Source organism: Halichoerus grypus, chromosome 4 (genome assembly GCF_964656455.1).
Source record: "Halichoerus grypus chromosome 4, mHalGry1.hap1.1, whole genome shotgun sequence".
NCBI lineage: Eukaryota > Metazoa > Chordata > Mammalia > Carnivora > Phocidae > Halichoerus > Halichoerus grypus.
In genome coordinates, this window is record NC_135715.1 from 12,786,978 (window position 1) to 12,808,811 (window position 21,834).

General features: G+C 47.6%; 1 protein-coding gene across 5 annotated transcripts in view; it reads right to left on the reverse strand.

The window, feature by feature from the left end:
- FARP1 (FERM, ARH/RhoGEF and pleckstrin domain protein 1) overlaps positions 1-21,834 on the reverse strand; it is a 271,781-nt gene that overhangs the window by 203,661 nt on the left and 46,286 nt on the right. For all 5 annotated transcript variants that reach the window (XM_036119342.2, XM_036119415.2, XM_036119213.2 and 2 more), the window contains exon 2: positions 12,037-12,230. In XM_036119342.2, the coding sequence (XP_035975235.2) occupies positions 12,037-12,207 (171 nt within the window). In that variant the 5' untranslated portion in view covers positions 12,208-12,230. The remainder of the gene's footprint in view (positions 1-12,036; positions 12,231-21,834) is intronic.

Consider the following 21,834-nt stretch of genomic DNA (forward strand, 5'->3'; position numbering starts at 1 on the left):
GCGGGGGTGGGGTGGGGAAGGAGACAGACTGTCTTTGTTATTAGGGGTTCAGCAAGCAAACACTAGGACTTCGCTTGGAATGAGGGTTTCCTCTTGAGAGGGGAATAATGGGCAAGAGCTTAACAAACCAGGAGAGCTCTGGGTGGGAGCGGTGGTGGGAGCCCCGACGTTTCATCATGTGGTCAGCAAACAGGGACACTAGTCATCCCTGTGACACCTACCTGGACGCGGGGAGCTGGTAAATACAGCCAAACCCCAGCTAACGAAGGAGAAGAGTACTTCCCAGCACTGGGTTACAAAACCAGATGTCCCCCTTAACAGCTCCAACAGAACAGGTCATCTCCGTACTTATAGAAAGCACTCAGTCAGGCCGAGGGAGAATCAGATAGCTAACAGTGACAGAGTTTTGTTTCGACTCCTATTCTGGGTACACTAGAACCACACACGACTCTGGCTGGCTTTTTTATCTTCGTCATTTGGATTCTACTGGTAAAATCGCATGATGTCCGTGAATCATGGGCTTTCTAGGTGAACAGAGGTATCCGTGTTGGTGTCTGCCAGGTGAAGCAAGGTCCGGCAGGAGATGGGATGCGGGATGGAGGGGTCAGAGGGTGTAAAGAGGAACCCCTCACCCAGGGCTGGAAGTGAAGGCACAGGAAGAACGAGACAAGCAGAAGCTTGGAGGAAGGAGCCTGAGGAAGCCACACCTGGTGGTCTTCATTTTCTCTGGGAGGTGGCAGGCCTGGTCATCCCCTAAGAGATGGGGTGTCCTGGCTCTTCCTCTGCTCCTGCTGACTGGCCAGGACAGCCTGCTCCCACGGCTCCCTCGTTTGTGGGCTTCTGGGTGGGCTCAGCAACAGGGGACACTGATAGGAGCTGGGTGGTCAGGAACAGAGGTGGGCTCTTCATCACCCACCTCTCCTCTCCTTCCTTCCTGGCCCTGCTGGGGCCTGGCAATGGCCGTCACTCCTGCTGGCCACACCATGAGCGGCCTGAGAACCAGTCCCTCCAAACCTAATGGTGACGACTCCTGTGGGGGGCCGCAGGAGAGAGTGCGCGCTGGCTGGAAAGCACTAGGATGACCAGCCGGAGCCACCGCGGACACAGCAAATCGGCGACCAAGGACTTGCCATTAGAGGAGCCGGGAAGCTCCAGTGACCAGGTAGGATCGGAGGCTGGACACCTAGGGCAGCCACAGTCCCTGCTACGCTGTCATTTTTTCCAACAGCCCTTCACTGGCTGGTGTTGCCGCCGAGAAGGAGCGGTGGCCACCGCCAGAAGCCCAGCAAGGCGAGGGACACCCCACCCCACCCCCGCGTGCTAAGTCACCGGGTTCTGAACCGGGAGCAAGGCCTCAGTGAGGAAGAGGAGGTCGCCCCGAGGGCGAAGAGCAGGGGTCATGGGAGGGACGAGACGCAGAGGCAGATCAAGTAGGATTCAGAAAGCCAACTCCATGCCACCACTGACGGGGGAGCGGGGGGATCACAGAATGTTGAAAGCACGGGCTTTCATTAAAACGTTACCAAATATTTATTATTGGACATCCATCACATTCATGTGTCCCCAGGATCCTGAGAGCGGTCGCAGATGCCTTTTATTTCTCATTTCTGTTCCTAGTTAAGGGGCACATACTCAGACATCAGAAATGGAGGATTGCTTTAAATTAGAAGTCAGTCTTACAAAGAGTTTTAACTGCCCCCCCTTTTTTTCCCCAAAAAACTATCAAAAAGGAAATCTTTCTACTAACTGTTCAGTGAGATCAAAGCCTGAAGTGTTTGTTTTTGTTTTTGTTTTTTTTAAGATTTTATTTGAGAGAGAGCAAGCATGTGCAGGGGGAGGGGCAGAGGGAGAGGAAGAAGCAGACTCCCCGCCGAGCAGGGAGCCTGATGCGGGGCTCGATCCCAGGACCCTGGGATCATGACCTGAGCCGAAGGCAGACGCTTAACCAACTGAGCCACCCAGGCACCCCTTAAGTGTTTTATTTTTAACAGGTGTGCTAAGAAAAAGGCGTCTTGAAGCTCAGGGTGAAACAGATTTTTTTCCTCCGTTCTCTCAATGTTAACTATGCATTTGTTATGGGTTGAACTGGGTTCCCCAAGATTCATGCGTTGGAAGGCCTAATCCCTCCGCCCCCCACTACTTTAGAATGTGACTTCAATTTGGAAATAGGGCCTTTACAGAGCTAATCTAGTTCAAATCAGGTCATTAGGGCTGGGGCCCTCATCCTGTAGGGCCGGTGTCCTTATAAAAATAAAATTTGGAGACAGTCACCCAACACAGGGGGAAGGCCATGGAAACATGGAGGCAGAGATGGGGGCGTCCCATCTACCAGCCGAACAACACGAGAGACCACCAGCACACCACCACAGAAGCTAGGAGAAAGGCATGGAGTGCATTCTCTCTCATAAGGAACCAACCCTGTGGACACCTTGACCTTGGACTTCTGGCCTCCAGAACGGAGAGGGAATATATTTCTGTTGTCGAAGCCTCCAGTCTATAGTATTGTGGGCAGCAACCCTAGGAAACGAATACAGATTTTAACCATAAAAAAAGGTATTGTTTCAATACTCCAGTAACTCGACAAGTACTCTTTGGTCTTGCTTTTCAATGCTGTAAACATTCAGCCTTCTATTTAGACCAAAGGTAACTGAGCATTTGTGTTCAGTTTGCAGACAGAAACAGATACTGACAAGTGACCCCTGAAAGATGACCAAACAGCCAAAGGCACTCAGTGCTACACTTCATAAGTAAACTGCAGCACAATTAAACAGCAAGCTCATGACCGCTATCACCCCCTTCCTATCTAATGATTTGGAGCAGGATGCTTTCAAGACCCTGGACTTAAAGGCTTTCCCTTCATTTCAGCGGGGCAGGCTGAACAGAGTCGCTCCTGGATGACAAGGAAATGGAAATGCAAAGAGTAAACAGAATTTTCCTAGTATAAATGGAAACCAAGCAATCAACCTCCATCTGATACTTCCAGTCTGCACAATTTACATAATCACCGTGAATCACAGAGGTTCATTTACAGAGTCACAGATTCTTCTTTGTGATGAAGGAGGCAGGGCCTTTTATTAGCAACATTATTAAGGTTCCTTTCATGTCAACTACCGGAAGACATGATTTCTAGTTCAACGGTTGTCACGCAAAGGCCTGTGCCAGGTGATTCCCCCGTCTTCTGTGACAGCACGGAGCCACCCAAGTTGCAAACCCAAGGGCTGCACGGTCTCCCACTCTCTGGGTGCTCCCATCCCATGAGCTGCCAAGTCCTATCAATTCTACCTCCCCGATTTCTCCTGGGTCTTCTCTTGCCTGGGCATTCCATCCAGAGTCTGTATTGGTAGACACCATGTGGACAAACACTGCAAGGCTTCTGGTAACTGGGCATTCCTCCTGCAGGCTTAGCCCCATTCAATCCATCCTCCCACCTACCTCCCCACCTAAGGGCGCCTATCACCAGCATGCGCTGGGGGCCGGTACAACGGACCTGCTGGCTTTTCCAGAGGGCTACTCATGGCCCTGGACAATCTCATGGTGTAGGGAAAGCAGGGCTTAAGTGTAGGGAATGCAGGGGCAGGACCCAGCTCCCTCCTCTCCCCAGCTCTGTGACCCAGACCAAGTCAAGTCCTTCCTGCTTCCCAAGCCTCATTCATGCCCAGCTCAGAGGTTCACTGCTCAGCCACAAAAGAGAGACCATAAGGACAGACTTACCAGCACAATGTCTAACACATGGATTTTTTTTAAAGGCAGTCATTTTTAGTCACTTTCTTATCACCAGCAGCACCTTGCCTTGTGTGCTCATAAACACTGGTGCAACTCCTATCGTGTTTCCAGATCACATTCCATAAAACAACACCAGAGCCACAGAATTCCACTGTGGGTATCTAGTCTAGCTTCCTGTTTATATAAATGAGGACAGAGAAACCCAAAAAGCGCTCGCTTACAGTTATGAAGTGTTAAAGACTTTCAGAACTGCTCACTTACAGAAGATCCCCAAATGGATTCAAATCATTCCATGCCCTTTCTCAGCAGTTAAAACGAAGGTCCAACTCAAATGCTCAACGAGACGGAAGACAACAAATGAGGGAATCCTAAAAACCGGTAATTTAAATATCAGTGTGATTTATTTTCATATTTCACACTAACATTCAAACACAGGAGTATCTCGCCAGCTAAGCACTTCCTTCAAAGGCCTCACAGAGCCCGCACCACGAAGGGCCTCCCTAGAAGTCTTGACAACAGCCCGCATCCAGCTTGAAATCCTTCAGGCAGCCTGTGCAGGAACACACATGAAAATTAAGCTAATAAGAACACCCCCCTCTATTTCAAAGCTGTACGAACTGAGGCTCGGAGAAGCTGCAGAGAAGTTTTTGGAAAAAGGAAAAAAAAAAGGCAGTAAATGTGTTTGTCGGAAACTAAGAATTCACCACACCTCCCCAAGTGGTACTTCATTCTTAAAGACCTTTGAAAGCCACCTGGGCTACATCTCTATTTTAGGACAAAGAAAGCAAGCTCAAATCAAATGTGAGACTCTGTAGAAAGCTAAGGGGTGGGGGGTGGGGTGGGGGGGGGTTGTTATCCCATCCACCACAAGCATGCTATTTTCATTTTATCTTAAAGTACTTTCATACTCTCCCCCGCCCCCCCCCATTTCACCTAACCAACAGCCTCTACAATGAAAGCACAATCTCAATTCTGCTAAAGAACAATCCAGACACTAAAGCTTAGCAGGCTAGGAAGACAAAAAAGACAGACTTTCTTAAGCTGATTCGAGTCCTGGGCTCTACGAGGGGGTGTTTCCTCGGAGGCAGGCATCCTCCACCCTTAGGGAGGAGATAGGCGGAGAGAATGGTCATCTCCCCATCCAGAGCCATGCAGCCACTGAGTGATGAAGAAGCCAGGATCCAGTGTCCTGGATTTTCCCCTCTCACCCTTCTGTTTCTTGGAATTAGAAAATTTATTATCTCCAATTAAAAGGGGGGGGCCGGAAAGCAGCTCTCAAACTCCCTGTGTTTACTCAGCATATTGGCCCATTTTAAAGTCAGATACAGACATTCTCAATTACAGGGTTTTGTTTTTTTTTTTTTTTAATTTATGAGGTTCTACTGAGAGACTTTTCAGGGAGAAAAGAGTCAACAGCTGTATGGAATTCCTGCAATCAGAGCCACAGAGCAGACTTTGATCACGAGCATCTAAGCCCAAGTTGAAAGGGGAGCACACACACATTTCGGGCCAACATCTAAATTCTATTCTTGGCTTCAAGGAGCCAGAAAGGAAGGCTAACAGTATTAGGCTGAAATGATTTATTAAAAAAAAAAAGTTTTAATCTATTAAAACAGCCTTTAAACGTAACCTCACGAGGCCAGACCCAGACAGCACCATTGATCGTTCCAGTTAAATAAAACACAGAAAGGATGATGCAAAGCAGAGTAGACATAAAATACTCTTTCAGAAACTCTGCTAATAAAAAGAGCCAAAAGCAACACAGATAAGGAAAGAAACACAGACTTATTTTTAAAAAGCTGAGTGAACTGGGGAGATTTCTTCCCCTCATTCAGATTCAAACCGAAGCTGCTTTAAAGCTAGCTAACCCAGCTCATTGCTCCCTTCTTGGTTTTAAATGGCCAATTAAATTTTATTCAGGTCTCAAGACCACCAACTCCTTCCCCACCCTCCTCCTCCTCCCTCTCCCCCACCCCCTTCCAAGTATATTTCATGCAAAAAAAAGAAAAGAAAAGCGAAAAACCAAGTAGTCCTGGGACCCCTATCTGCCTCCTAGCATCACTCTAATCTGGATCCACTGGAGCAAACAGCTCATCCCACTGCCAGGGGCTTGTAATTCCAGGGGAGTGAGAAGCACAACACTTCTAAGAAAGATCTATTCCACCCCCCCCACCCAAGACCTTCAGTTAAATATATATTCCATCTCTTTGGGGACAAAATAAATAAATAAAAGCGACTTTCAGCAGCTTTTCCAAAAGGGCACCTTCTCTAAGATGGCTGAAATAGAAACAAAGAAGTGGGGTAAAGGGGGGCAGGACACAAAATTCATTCAAAATAAAAAAGACCAAGAGAGAAAAGGAGCCTGCTTCCCTAAAGACACAGTTGCTCTGGGTGAGGTGTCAAGGGGAGGTCCACCGAGGAAATGCGGAGCTTTAAAGACAAACTTGTCTGTGTCCTTTTTCTGAGCTCAAGCTGACGAAGACAGCCTTAAAATTCTAGGACTATTTAAGACCTTTCACAGAACCCAAGCACTTGGAGAACAAGCTCTCAAAGGTCAACCCCAGTTTCAGTGAAAGGTATTGAATGAGTTTCATTTCAAAAGAAAATGAAATCAATGTTTAATCATTTAGGAATGGACCATAAGAGGGGCGCCTGGGTGGCTCAGTCGGTTAAGCATCTGCCTTCAGCTCAGGTCATGATCTTGGGGCCCTGGGATGGAGCCCAGGGTCCAGCCCAGAGTCATTGGGCTCCCTGCTCAGCGGGGAGCCTGCTTCTCCCTCTCCCTGCCCCTCCCCCACTTGTACTCACTCATACTTTCTCTCCCTCTCAAATAAATAAAACCTTTACTAAAAAAAAAAAAAAAAAAGATGGACCATAAGAGACGCCTAAGTAGGTCTGAGCTAACAGATCATTTTGCCCCCAGTAAAAAAAAAAAAAAAAACCCAACCTCTGTCGACTCTTACTAGGACATGCCAATGATTTCTTAAAAATTTTAGAGGTCTCTTGTTTTCAACGAACTGATTACCTACTAATAATGTTGTCTAGAAAATAACTGATTTCTTTCAATCTTCTATTTTCCACTGTCAACTCAATATAGTTTAGCCCAATTTAGTTTGGTGAGATTTATGTAAGTAACCCCCCCAACACACACTCACAAATTAAATACTGACATTTTCTGATGCTCCACAAGTAACATATTATATATAAATCACAGCACACTTGTTCACCCTCCCCACGTTTTTTTTCTTCTTTTTTAGTACCTACTAGGTAACAGTAACTTCTGTGTCCAATCACGTTTGGCTGTTTTTTTGTTTTTTGGGGGGGGGTTTGTTTTTGGGTTTTGGGGTTTTTTGTTTTTGTTTGTTTTATTTTTTACGAGATTTTATTTTTTGACAGAGAGGGAGACAGTGAGAGAGGGAACACAGGCAGGGCACGAGTGGGAGAGGGAGAAGCAGGCTTCCCATTGAGCAGGGAGCCCGATGCGGGGCTTGATCCCAGGACCCTGGGATCATGACCTGAGCCGAAGGCAGACGCTTAACGACTGAGCCACCCAGGCGCCCTTGTTTGTTTTTAAAAAGAAGTTCCTTTTCTCAAAGAGTTTACCCATCTGCCCAGGCAATTAACAAATACTCGTCCTGAAAAGTTAAACAATCCATCAACAAGGATGTCAATGCAGAGTCCCAGCTTCCAAAAAAGGGAGGAAAAAAGCCTTTAATATCATCTAGACCAAACCATTTTGCAGATAAGTAAACGGAGTCTCAAGCAGGGTCATAAAGGAACTAATTAAGGAGAAAGGAAGATTAGAGCCCGTGGTCCAAAGTCTAATTAGAGGTTCAGACGACAAGCACTGTAAGGAGAGAGAGCAGGGCCCCCACGAAGAGCCACGGGGGCCCTTGGACAGTTGGCGGGTCAGAGGTAAATGTGTTGAAAGTAAAGCTGGGTGGTGTTTACAAGGGGGAAAGAACAGCTCAGAGGGGAGAACCTTCCCCTTGGGAGCACAGGTGAGGTGGTGCTAAGTGCAGGGAAGGGGGGACGTATTGGGTGTCGTGCATGCTGGGCTCCAAACCCAGACCTATCTTAATGCTGTGCAAAAATGGGGGAAGGGACTAAAAGCTCTTCCCATGGGCGCCCTCACCTTAAAGCAGCACCAACCACCTCTCCAGTTCGCGAGTCAGAGGACTGAATGTAGGTGTGGGCAGTCGGGCACACACATCAGATGTCTGCTGGGTCCAGGCACCCACAAGTGTAGGACCCGATGATAAACAAACACATGAGGCCCTGCCCTCCAGAGCTCACAACCTACACACTAGAGCCCCAACCAAGCATGGCAATAAGAGCAGGTCTCCATGAGATGCTAACACAGAAGGGGAACCACCAAGGACAGTGGTGGAGAATTAGGACACGGGAGCCCCAGCAGCTCGGCGGTCTAGCCCTTGGGGGAGGCTCACCATTTCCCCAGCCTCCCCATGCTCATGAATCCGCTTTATCCTCAGGCACCTGGGATCTACACAGGCTTCCAAGGGAAGCGAGGACAGGACAAATACAAATACACAGAAAGCACAATGATGGGACCCCGGGATGGCTATGCTTGACACCGAATTCCTTCTGCCACAACTCTGGGCACTGCTTCTAGAAGGCTCCCCCCACCGCCCGCCTGCCTGCACCCAGCCGCTCCTGCCAACTCAACACCGACCAGGTGTCTTCCGGTCCCATGAGCGTCTTTCCCACGTGTTTTTGTTTTTTTTTTTTAACCAGGGCTGCTCCAAACCAGCAAAGGAAATGGCTCCCTTTTATATCCCCTGATCTTCTCAACTCTTCCTAGCGCGACCTTGCTAATGAAAACACAAACTGAATAAACACTCGGAGGAGAAACCATCTGTTTCATGCGACCAACGTCAGTAGGAACAGTGTTTGTTTACCAGCGGGGTCAGGAGGCCAGGACACATAAAACCTTCTCAGAGATCTTGAGAGGGGGATGGCCCCGGCTGGGGTGAGGGGCAGGGAGACGTGTCATTAACCCTTTCGGATCCGCAGGAGGCATTTCGTTTTAGAACCTCCGGTTGGAAGAAAAAGCTGCAGATCAGAAACCACCGGGTGAGGCTTATTTGCACAGCATTTTCCACATAAAGATGATACAACGCCATGTAAGAATTTACTATCAATATTGTGCTTGAACTTTCCACTCTGCAGAGGAAATACCTAAGCCGACCATCCAAGTTGAAGAGCAAAGGTGGCTGATGGAACTACAGAGCAGAAGAAATTGGTGCTCCCCATGGATGCTTTTCAAAAGGTTCAAGTAACTTTTTCAGAAAGGTTCTGAATAACAAGAGCGACAACTGTGCAGACTACCAGTTGGTTATCTGTGCTAGGAAGGGTGTAAGGAATTTGTAGTTTAAACGAGGACTCGGCCTGCCTTCTACACTAAAACAAAACTAATGAGAAAAAGCCCAGGAAATTCAATTCCCAAGGAAATACGGGGTTCAGAGAAGAATGTTCGCAAGGGGAAACTGCCAGAACTCCTGGCCACGTGCTCTGCTCATCTGTGTGGCAAATGGGAGCGTTCATTCTCTCGAGGCGCCCAATCCAAGGAGCGGTCACGTGTGGGCAAGGTAGACCCTTCCAGGGTCAGACAGCCGGCCTTGTGAATTCACAGGAAAAATTGTGGAGCGAGGCTTCCCAGCAGCTACGGGCGGCTGGGGCTCTTGCAATCCTGCGTCACTGTGCTCCCATCCTGAGTGCTAAGACTGAGTCACCGTGGCCAGCCTGATGCCTTCCAGATGCGCGAAGGCCTGGCTGATCCTCTTCTTAAAGAGCACAAGGTAGCAATTTAGAATCAGCTCTGTCAATAAAAATGCTGACATCTGCCTTTCTACAGGCAGTTACAGAATACATCTGTTACCCACTGGTTGAGAAGGAACGTTCTGGCCAAACTAGGAAAAAAATCAAAATAAAATATGAATGGATGAGACGTGTGAAAAAAGGACATTAAATTCTACTTGTAAGATGAACTCATTCTCGCATGCAGTCAGCGAACATTTTAATGAGCACCTGTTACATGCCAGACACCGTGCTAGGTGCTGGGAATGAGACACTAAGGCAAGGTCCCTGCCCAGTGAAGTGGCAAAGGCACCACTCATCATCCTTGTATTAAGTGCTCAGTAGGTGCCGAGCTGGTATAAATAGTGTTTGGAACTTTATTATCATAGGAGGTTGGGTTTACTATTAGCCTCATTTTACAATGGAGAAAGCAGAGATACAAAAGAAGTACCTTGTCCAAGGTGATCAAGGAGTCAGTAAAAAAGGCTGGAATCTGAACCCAAGCAGTCCAGATCCATCCTTATAGGTGTATAAGCGAAGTCGTCTGAGGGAGGGAAGAGCGAGCCCCAACCACTGTCTCAAAAGTTAGCGTCTGGGTAAAACTGATAGGGTCCTTACGGGTGCACAGGAGTTTATCCGGGAGGAAAGGAGAAAAGTTACTTCCAGACAGAGGAGTTGTAAATGCAAAGCACAGACACCAGCAATTATCAAGTAAAATAATTTTAAAAGATGAAAACCTACTTCCATTCCTACTCCTTAGGAAGATCCTATACAGTTCCTAGGGGTTAGGGACATTCTTTGGTTTAGGGAAACTGAAGAAATGCAGCTGAACACAGTACAACCCTCCCTGGGGTTCATGCACCCAACAGCAATATTTGATCACTCCTCAGGCCAAACCACACACAGGAGCACCATTTAATAGGATGTGTAGCTAGAGACTCGGGCTCAGAGGCCCTTAGCACGGTACCAACAGGAAACCCTGAAACTAAATACCTCACCAAACCAGTCTGGCAATGAAGGGAAGGCACTGGAAAGGGGGAGGGGGCACCTGCTCCAGAAGGCCTAATTCTAACAGGCTGGCAGGTGCAACTCATCTATGTTACAGTCTCAGTAGGTTAGCAACGCCTTTGCTCACCAGAATACAGAGACGTTCCCAAGTCCTTGAAAGACACGCATTCCGCGACAAGAAAATAAATGTACAATAACGCGGCAGTTTTAAGCATAGCTATTCTGAGGTTTATCTTTCCCTGAGATGCTTAATGGTAATTCACACTCTCAGAACAATATTAAGATGAATATGATTTAGTGAATCATGCTGCATAAGTGATTAAATGACGGGTTACAGATGTTTACGTCAACTCTTAAATCCCACCGTCCCTCTAGCCAACAGGAGTAATAGACGGATCGTCTCCACTTTAAAAACAGGTTATGTTCCCAAAGTTTTGTGTTTAGGTCGGCTGTTGAGAATTCAGGAGTTCTTTCCTTCCCTGCCAACAATGGCAGATGTGGTGTACAGTACCTGAGACAGACACAGAAAACTAAATCCAAAGCGTACTACAAACAAGGTCTATGGACCCCAATCCATGTAAGGGACAAGGATTCCGGAGGAAAGTGCAGTCCCAGTTCTAGAGAGCCGGAAACACTCATCTCACCCTCCCTGCCTTGGGCCCAAGAAATCCTCATCTACTTCTAATTGGTGCTGGTTCCTTAACCTCCAGCAGGAGGAGGCCGGAGGCCGGAGGGGTGGCGGGGGGAGGCGGGGGGAGGCCGGAGGGGAGGAGGAGGAGGCTGGGGCTCGGAGGAAAAATAGCAGAACCGTGGGGGTGCAGGGAGTGAGAGCCAGGATACAGGGCTCCCACGGATGAAAGAGGCCAAGGCTGCTGATTCCTCCCTCTCTGCCTAGCTCCCAGACACCCCCATCTCCTCGCCGGGTCCCTGGGATGGGGGATTCTAATTCTGGGGCTGCTACACCGTGGACCTAGTTCAGGGTTTTTCTACACCCCCTACTTCCCACCCTCGAACACAGCCGCCCACGTCTCTCCCGACATGAAAACACGCACGCGGGTCTCTGATGGTTTTCTCAGGATTTTTCTTGCCTGTACCCTAGAGAAGCGGCACACGCATGTGCACGCGCACACACCACCATGAGAGGAATACCTGTAGTGAGCAAATGAGATGCATCCGCAAGACCGCAATTGCATCCAGTTCAAATATACACATATCATACGTGCACATGCATACACATACATATTCGAGTAGGAAAGTCTGTGTAACTCAAGTGATCAGCCCCCTGAGGCTACTATCTTGGCAGTGCACGCATGAGTCAAAATACTGGACAGCTCAGAACCAGAATGGGTCAGAGGAGCCTGCTGGGGGTGGAGAGGGAGGTGTGGACCCTCCTCCTACCATCTCCCATCACCGAAAATGGGATGAGAGGAACCTCCCCGTGCTGAAGGCCGCCCACACGTTTGAGTTCAGAGATCTACCCCAACTTACTGGAACTTCAAACGCCTCCTGCGTGTCATCCAACATCTGGATTTTGATGGACATGAGCTTCCCGGAAGGTGTTGGGGGCGGCTTCTGTCCATGCTCCAAGGTGCTGATCCCCGAATTCTCCGGGGCCCCCAGTCGCGATCCTGGACTTGGCCTCTGCTCTATTTCTCCCATGGTGAAAGCAGACTATATAGTATCTGCAGAAAGCAGTGAGAAAGAAAAATACATCAGAAGAGGCGACTCATTTCAAGCACCTAAGGGACATCTGTGCTCTCTGAGCCTTCCTTGAATCTGAGGATCCACAGCTCGGTGGGATCTCAGTCCCCTGCACAGGACTCACGTGTGGGGAGGCTTCGGGGCCTTCACGAAAAATCAGGTCACCCTCAACCAACCAACACATGCAAATAGTTGTGCATATTTTAACATTTTCTTTCCTAGTTTTACCGTCAGCTCTTATTCATACTATAAATTCAGTTGTGTTCAACCATTATTCAGTATCTTCAGTGAGCTGGGCACAACTTTTTGAATTTGGACAGAAGAGGATAAACAATGCCTAAGCCATACCATTAGCATCCATTAATTAGCTTTTATGGACACACTAACATACCAAGTAATGTGGGTATTATAAAAAGATAAGCACACATCGTGGCTCTCGAGTTCATAATTTGTTGAGGAAGGCAAACATGTACTCCCACAAACCCAGGCGACATAAGGTAGGGTCTTTCCTCCCCCATTTCTTCTGCTTGTTTCTATCACAATTACCTTCTAATGCATTCCTCTCCTGCCAACCAACCCCCCCCATTGTTCCCCCTTTCCCAAGAAACCATTCTACATATAGTATCAACAACAGTGTTATTTCCCTGAAAACAAAATCTACAAATAGCCCGCTCTTCTCCCTGCACGCCACACCCCTCCCCCTACCCTCTGTCCTGATCCAGGTCTCTGTGCATGGCTCTCGCTGGCTGAACGCTTTGCACTCCTTCTCCACCTGGAAACTTCTACCCTGGCTTCTGAACTCCGTTCCAGGACCACATCCCCGACACCTGGGCAGGACTCAGGTGCCCCCTCTGTGCCCACAACCCTGATCCTGCGTCAGCATGGTGGTCCAGCCCATATGCCTCTGCCCGGTCACATCCCCCAGGACCCCATGACCTCATGATGACCTATAAAGCAGGAATCAGATCTTGGGTATCTTTGGATCTCAGCACCTAGCTAGACACAGTGCAGGGCACAGAGATTTCAATAATGTCTGCTTGATGGCAGGCCCTGTCTGGATATGAAGGGTCACAGAGCACCATGGGGGGGGGGGCGCTTCCATCACGGAGAAGGTAGGAACGGTCCTCAATCCATTCTCTAATGTCAGGTAATATTTGCAAGGAAACAAACACACAGGAGAAGGCACTGAGGGGAAGGGGAAGGGCCCCCACAAAGCTATGGGACAGAAACAGGGTGGCACACAGAAAGAAGAGTAGGGATTAACGGGGAGAATGGGCTTGGAAAACAGGCTGGAACCAAACGACGGAGGACCTCAAGCCCCTGGCTGAGAAGTCTGGTCCTTCCCTGCAGGCAGCAGGGAGCTGCTGGGTGACAATGAGGACGCACGAAAAGCAGATTCTTAGAAAAACCCATCCGAGGAGGACCTACCCTTCAGGCTGGAGAAAGATGGATGGCGCGGGCTGTGGCGGGTCCAGTGACAAAGCTATTGTGACAATCTGTGCCTGAGGGGACAACGTGAGGCCATAAAACCCACTGTCATGGAAAAATTAACCCAACACTGTTAACAGTAAGCTACCAAGGAGGAGGATATAAAAGTATAGCAATGACCAGTAAGTTTTATATCCAGGCAGAAGGGAGAGCATGGGAGGGAAGTTGTGAGTTTGACTGGTGACATCCAGGGGCCTGGGGGGAAGCTGGAGCTGGATTTAGGCTGAGGGTTCAGACACCATCCTGCTGTATGAGCAAAAGCCATAATGAAAGCAAATGGTTGGGGGACGGGGGGAAGAAAGCAAAAAGAACCACTGTGCCCAGTCAAAAGGGTGGTCTTAGGCTGAATATTGTTCCTCCACAAAAAAACTTGATTTATTTGAGAGTGAGCACAAGTTGGGTGGGGGGTGGGGAGATGGAGACAGAGACTCCCCACTGAGCAGGGAGCCCCATGTGGGGCTTGATCCCAGGACCCCGAGATCATGACCTGAGCTGAAGGCAGATGATTAACCAACTGAGCCACCCAGATGCCCCTCCACCCCCCTGCCAATTTTTATATTGAAGTCCTCACCCCCAGTATCTCAGAGTGTAACTGTATTTGGAGAAAGGGTCTTAAAAGAGGTGATTAAAATATGGCCATTAAGATGAGCCATAATCCAGTCTGACTAGTGTCCTTAGGAGAAAGCTGGACCCACAGACAGCAGGGACTCTGGAGCTGAGGAGCGGCCTCGTGAGGGCACTAGGAGAGGGCTGCCGTCTGCCAGCCCAGGAGAGAGCCCTCAGGAGAAACCAGCCCCGCCAACACCGTGGTCTGGACTTCCAGCCTCCAGAACTGTGAGGAAACACACTTCCGTTGCTGCATCCCCGCCCCCAACCTGTGGTGTTTTGTTCACGGCCACCCTGGCAAAATCATGCCAGGGTCCTTGCGGAAGATGGGAAAGAGGCACAGAAAGAACTTGGGGCCCTGAATGACTGAGGAAGCCACAGAAAGGACACCAAGGAGTCACCTGTGGCATGAAGCATGGAGCTAAGTGCTGTGTCTTATACATTTGAAATCACATCACCCTTCAGCAACTTTGTTCAGGAAAAACCATCCAGTTCGTAAATCTCATTTGGTAGGTTCTTCTCACCCAACTCCTGGCTTGTCCTTCTCCTCAAGAGTTGGGCTCCCAGAAGTTTCTGTCAAAACTCCATATGGCAGCCCCTCCCTGGTGCCTCTCAGCACTCTTGCTGTGATGCCAAAGGGTGGCCCGCAAGCCAGCAGATCGGAAACTACGGAGTCACCTCAACAACCTGGTTGTTGACTCAAACCACCCTAGTCTGAAGAGATGCATCCTTTGACTGGACACATTAAGGGTCTGATGACCACCTCAGAAACACCATTTTCTATGTATTTCTCCACAAACTCCACCAAAGCCCTTTAGAGAGTATTATTCATTCCTATACAAGCTTTCAGGGTTGGGTTCTGCGGCAAGGCAATGGACCAGCCTTTCTGAGAGCTGCTCCTCCTTTTTTGAATGCCCACCTAAGACTTCACAGATCGGTGCTGGAAGGAGCTTTCTAATTTCCGCCCCCAATAAGCTTTAAGAACCTAATTCTAATCTGTTTGTTGTGTGATCTGTGCTCTGCTTAATTCACTGTTCGTCTTGAGAGTTGTGACTGGACCAAGTTCATCTATGATGCCAAGCACAGGGCCTTACGGCAAGTGGAAATGGATCGTCTGTTTGCTCAGTGAATCAGATGTGGGTGTATACATCTGATTAGTTATGAAATCAGTTGTGTTTAAAACAATCTTCACAAACTAGGCAAAACTATTTCCCTGTAGGTTTTCTGGTCTCATGGTTAAAAATAAACACAAGCTCCAGAGAACACGGACATCAGCTCAGTTTGCTTAGTTTGCCATCCCCATCCCCAGCCAACTCTCTGCACTTTTTCCTACTTTAGTCTTGATCCCTCCCTGCCTCTCAAAGCATCCCCTGCCTTCCTCTTCCTCCCTGCCCTCCCTCTCTCAGTCATTCATGCTGCACAACCCCCCCCCCCACCGCCACCTCCTGCTGAGTCAGGGAGATGCTGCTCACATGCCCAGCCAGGGAGGTGTTGGTAAGGGAGGAAAGGGCCTAGTCCCCCACGTCAACCCCACCTCAAGGGTGCTAGGGTCCCTCCCTACAAAAGCACTTTCTCCTTGTCCTGCCTGAGCAAAGGGCAAGGCCCCTCATCTCCTAAACTAAACCCTCTCTCCCCCTCGGGCCCAAGATCTCCAGATGAATATGTATTGTCCTTTTTAGCCCCTTGGCACAGAAGAATTAAAGTGAGCTAGTTATTAAGAGACATTTAGTCCCTTAAATTCCTTTTTCTTCAGTCTCCAAATGACCTCATGCCTGTATTATTTCTACTTCTGGTTACTGACATTTCAACAATGTAGTCCTGCTTTGTCTTCCTAGCTGCATGCAGACTATTGCTGTACATGGAAAGTACTGCTCAATTCAAATATAAATCCAGCCAAGAGGTTTGAGCCGAGCATCCGAGGAACACTAGCAAGTCATAAATGGGTGACCACGTTGATGCTTGCTATCAGAATCGGTGGGTCGAGTAACAAAACACAGCCTTCTAGGCAAACAGGTCTAACAGCTCCCGAAAAGCCTCCTGTTTATATAGATCCATCCAGGCTCTATTTGGACTTTACCTCCATAACCACCTCTGACTGCTGAATTCCTTAAGGAAGGGTCAAAGCAAAGCAAATGAACACTTCTTTCCTTGTGATACATTATTACTAACATGATCATTCCACACCGAAAAGCAAAAAGCTGTGCGTGAAATGACTTCATCTTTGGCTGTATGAAACAGGAACTACAACAAGAAATAAAATTTTTAACTGGCAAAGAAAACATGAAAAAGCTAGAGTTGGCCTGTCATTGTATCCTGGCTTCAAGACTTCCTCTTGGAATGTACCCAAATGCAATAAGGACACACACACACACAAATGCCAACTCCATCCTTGAACACATCTGCAACTCCAAACCACAAACTGCGGGAAAGAGTTGCCAAACTGCCGTCAAGGTCAGACAGAGGAGAAGGAAAATGCCTGGAGAGGCTGCCCATGCCTCCCCGAACACGCAGGATATCCCAAGCAACAGAGCCAGCAAGAACTTTCTGGAAACCAGGGGAACAGATGTACAGGTTAGCACAGAGAGCTTCCCTGGCCACAGTGTGGGGGGAGAGCCCACTAAAGATGGAGCTGACGGAGAAACAGCACAGATAAGATACATCAGCAGGACGCAGTCCATGGCCAAGGCCAGGTGAAAAAAAAAAAGACGGCACTGGGAATGCTACCAGCCCAGCAAGCAGAGAAAAACAGAGGATAAAAGGATTATACACACACCCCCTCAGGTCACAAGAGTTCCTATGAGCATGGGACAGTCTCCTGGCTCTCAGGAAGCTCCTACAAATAGCTAGTTCATAAAGCACTCGCCAAATAACAAAGGACCTTTACAAAGATGCTAGAAGAAAAAAAAAATGAGAAGGACAAAAGAAGAATCAGAATTTCTCCCAAACATACTGTCCCAACTTAAATGATGAAATAATGGACTCAATAAACAAAAACAGGAGAGGATTTACAAGAGGGGCACCTGGGTGGCTCAATCATTAAGCGTCTGCCTTTGGCTCAGGTCACAGTACCAGGGTCCTGGGATAGAGCCCCATGTCACCTCGGGCTCTGTGCTCTGCGGCGAGTCTGCTTCTCCCTCTCCCTCTGCCCTTCCCCCGCCTCCATTCTCGCTCTCAAATCTTAAAAAAAAAAAAAAAAAAAAAAAAGATTACAAGAGTTCAGGGAAGCTATGGGAAAACAGAAGAAAATAAAGCATGAGGGCAGACCTCAGGGGAAAACCAGAAGGATGAATAAAAACATCACCGCTATAAAATATATGTTCGTGTTGCCCCCCAAAATTCACGTGTTGAAACCAAATCCCCAAAGCGATGGTATGTTGGGGGGGTACTTTGGGAGGGCGTTATATGGTGAGGGTGGGGCTCTCATGAGTGGGACTGGTACCCTTATGAAGGGACCCCAAAGCCCTAGCTCAGCCCCTCTGCCATGTGAGGACCCAGCTTGGAAGCCAGCAGCTTAGGAAGCAGGTGCCTTCCTGATGGACTCCCAGCCTCCAAAACCGTAAGAAAGAAAGTTCTGTCATTCATAAGCCACCTATTCTATGGTACGGTTATAGCAGCCCAAACAGACTAAGACAATCACCAAAACAGAAGTGGCTAAAAGAAAATATGCTCAGGTGAAAATAGGAGGGTCTTGAGGGGAAAGATTGAGAAAAGGGAGCAAAAAGATTTAAAACAGAGTGAAAAGAAAAGTGATAGCTATGGAACCAAGCAGGAGCTCCAACTCACCCACAACCAGTGTCCCTAAAGAATAAAAAATAATAATGGAACAAGGAAAAAAAAAGTTTTAAGGTAGAATTCAGGAAAACATTCCAGAAATAAAATTCCCCATTGTGAATGAGCAGGAGCTCCAACTCACCCACAACCAGTGTCCCTAAAGAATAAAAAATAATAATGGAACAAGGAAAAAAAAAAGTTTTAAGGTAGAATTCAGGAAAACATTCCAGAAATAAAATTCCCCATTGTGAATGAACAACTAACACAAGATGATCAACACCAGACATTTCCTGCATCATCACCGACCTTCAAAAACAAAGCAGGAATCATTCGGGTACCTAGGCACGAAGTTCAAACAAAATACCAGGGGACGAAAATTCAGACTCACCCATGGCAACACTTAATGCTTAAACTGTCAAAACAGTCCTCAAAGAAATAAAAGAGGAATCAAAACGTGAAACCCAAATTTTCATTCAAATAGAAGAGCCAAACATTTTAAACAGTCAAGAACTCAGAATACTGTCGCCTAAGCCCATGCAGAAGAAACTCCTAGAAGGAAGGATAAACCTCAACAGAACAAGGGGTGAATGGGGTAAAACACTGGGAAAGGATTACTGGTAAACTCTAAATCCATTTATACCGTAAGAGGACGACAGTAATAGAATATTGTGAACTCCTGACAATGCAGAAATAACTAAAACTGGCAGAGGAAGAGCCCAGATGCTGAGAGGCACCACAAATTGCAGATTAACCATTAGCCCAGGTTTTAAAATGGATACAAGAAAATTTAAATCTCCAAAGACATACACATGGCTAATGATTAATAAGCACATGGAAGGATGTCCAACATCACTGGTCATTAGGAAATGCAAATGACATCCACAATGAGACAGTTTTTCACACCCACTGTGACGGACGGTAACGAGTGTTATTTAGAGTGTGGAAACAGCTAGAATTCGCCTACATTGCTGGTGAGAACAGAAAAAGGTGCTTGACACTTGGGAGAACATTTTGGTAGTTTCTTTAAAATTGAATCATAAATTTAGCCTATGACCCAGCAATCCTAGGCGTCTCCCCCAAGGGACATGAAAATATACATCCACACAAAGGAGCCAACAGGTGGAAAGGGGACAAATGCCCATCAGGTGGTGGTATATCCAAGCAGGGGACTATTCACCAACAAAAATAAATGAAAGGCTGACACCTGCTACGATATGGATGAACCGCAGAAACACCGTGCTAAGTCAAAGAAGCCAGATGCAAGAGACTACACAGCAAATGACCTGACTTGTAGGAATTATCCAGAAAAGGCAAATCTACAGAGACAGAAAGTGATTTCCTGGGGCTCAGGAAAGGCGCTGGGCTGACAGCAAAGTTCAGAGGAATGGAGATTTTTTTCGGGGGTGCTGGAAATGTTCTGAAACTAAGTTGTGGTGACAGTCCCACAACTCTGTAAATGTACTAAAACCTCTGAATTGTACGCTTAAAACACATCAAAGTTATGCTATATAAATTATACCCCAATAAATAGGCTAAAAAATGTGTATGCACAACGTGTAGTGATGACCACCAGGTGGTTTACAGAATTGAATCACTCCACTGCACACCTAAAACTAATATGACCTTGTATGTTAACTGGAATTAAAATAAATTTTCTGAGAGCGCACACATGCGTCGGGGCTGGGGTGCCACAGGGCAGAGGGAGAGAGAGAATCCCAAGCAGGCCCCACAATGAGCACAGAGCCTGACGCAGGGCTCGATCTCACGGCCCCGAGACCGTGACCTGAGCCGAAACCAAAGTCGGGGACTTAACTGACTGCACCACCCAGGCGTCCCTAAAATAAAAACTTAAAAAAAATAAAAATAAAAAGGTGTGTGCACCCACACAACTATCCTTATGAACACACAGAACCTCTCTGGAAGGACAAAGAAGTGACTATCAGGAGAGCTGTTAAGGACAGGACCGAGCAGGATATCACCCATTCAGAAATACACAATTTTTAAAATTCCCTCTACTAGGAGGACATAATCCTCACTACCCTGACTCCATCTAGAGCATGAAACCTAAGGAGAAGAAATCGCAGTAAAGAAGGGTGACAATTCTCAATCGAAACAGGAGGACCAAGAATGTGCAAAGGAGTTTTCCTTCCAGTTTTAAGGATAAGCCACTTAAATCAGTATCACACTATGTCAACTAACTAGAATTTAAATAAAAACTTTGAAAAAAAACACACATCACTTCTCTTTAAATACACACATTTAAAATAAACACATTCACACAGACAGACGTACATAAATAAATGCCACTGAAGAATTCCGAGTTAAGAAAAATGCACAGAAAATTGTTACTCACGGAAGCCCAAGACGTAGATTTCAGGAAGCTACAGAGCTGGGTTCTAGAGCCCCCAAAGTACTTCCGAGCGCCCCACGTTGAGGGAAGGAGCGCACATTTGCACATTTTGTGGGGACCAAAAGCAGCTCCACTCAGAAGGGCAAAGGGCGAAGGGTGTGTGTAACCCCAGTCCTGCCGGGTAACAAAGCCCCACCTTGTGCTCTGTCCCAGGGGCCACAGGCCCCGAGGGAGAGAGGGAGGGAGGGAGGAGCTACCCCCAACCCCCCCGCGCCCCCAGAAAGGCTGGGGGCCAGGAGCTCCTCATGAGCACAACCGGCCAAGTTTGGCTTTTCACAGGGACTTAGATAAGGGGTTTTGAGAAAGTTCCAACACAGCTATCTATGCGGATAGATTTGCTTCCTTCAAAAAAGTCTGGGAGCAAAAGAAACAACTGCAGATCAGATCGGCTGTTTAACATCAACCAGAGACTTCAAACAGGCGACAGACTGTTTGGCCTGTTTGATCATTTGGGAGGGGACCGGGACGTTAACCGTCTGGGAGCAGGGGTGCCCCGATTCACCAGCCCAAGGCAGGGAGAGGACGAGACCCCGTCAACTTCATAAAGACGATCTTCACCGTCCGTTCTCGCCAACCCTAGTAAAAAAGCAGTTAGGCTAGCTTAAATACCCCTAACAAATCTCCGGAAAGGCCTTCCAGAAAAACCCTGAGCAGAAGTGTCCTCAAGTTCATAGACGTTATTTCAAAAGTCTGGTTTTAACCGTATCCCTTTTCTACTCAAAAACCTGAGTCTGATCAATATTCCAAGTTAAATGTGAAAATTTCGAGCCAGGCACTCAACGATCTACCCTGATGTCTCTACTTGTGAATCAACGGTTTTCTAACCCAGCTGGCCTCTGCTGTTCCACACGCCTGTGTTTTCTTCCTTCTCAAATATTGCCTTCTTTCCCTGGTTCCAAGGTCACCTCCTCCAGAAAGCCTTCCCTGATCTACTCTTTCAGGGGGAAAAAATGCCTCACTTTATTGTCTCTGGGTTTTGCTTATGTGTGGCTTGTATTTCACTTGCTTTCCAGGCCTTTCTCCCCTTTTCCTGAATTTCCAACTAGATTAAAAGTCCAGAGGGGCTCCTCCTATCTCAATGCAAGAGACTGGCTCTGACTCGGAGACTGAGAGAACTTTAGGGAGCGCACGTATCCCTTCTAGATGACACTTTCCCTACGTGGGAAATGCAGACAAAGCTAGCCAGCTAGTGCAGGAGGTTTTTAAACCGTGGTTGCAAATCGGCAGCAAAAGCATCATCTGGGAGCTTGTAAGAAATGCAAATCCTGTCCCAGGACTGGTCCGCTGAGTCAGAAAGGCTCAGGGTGCCT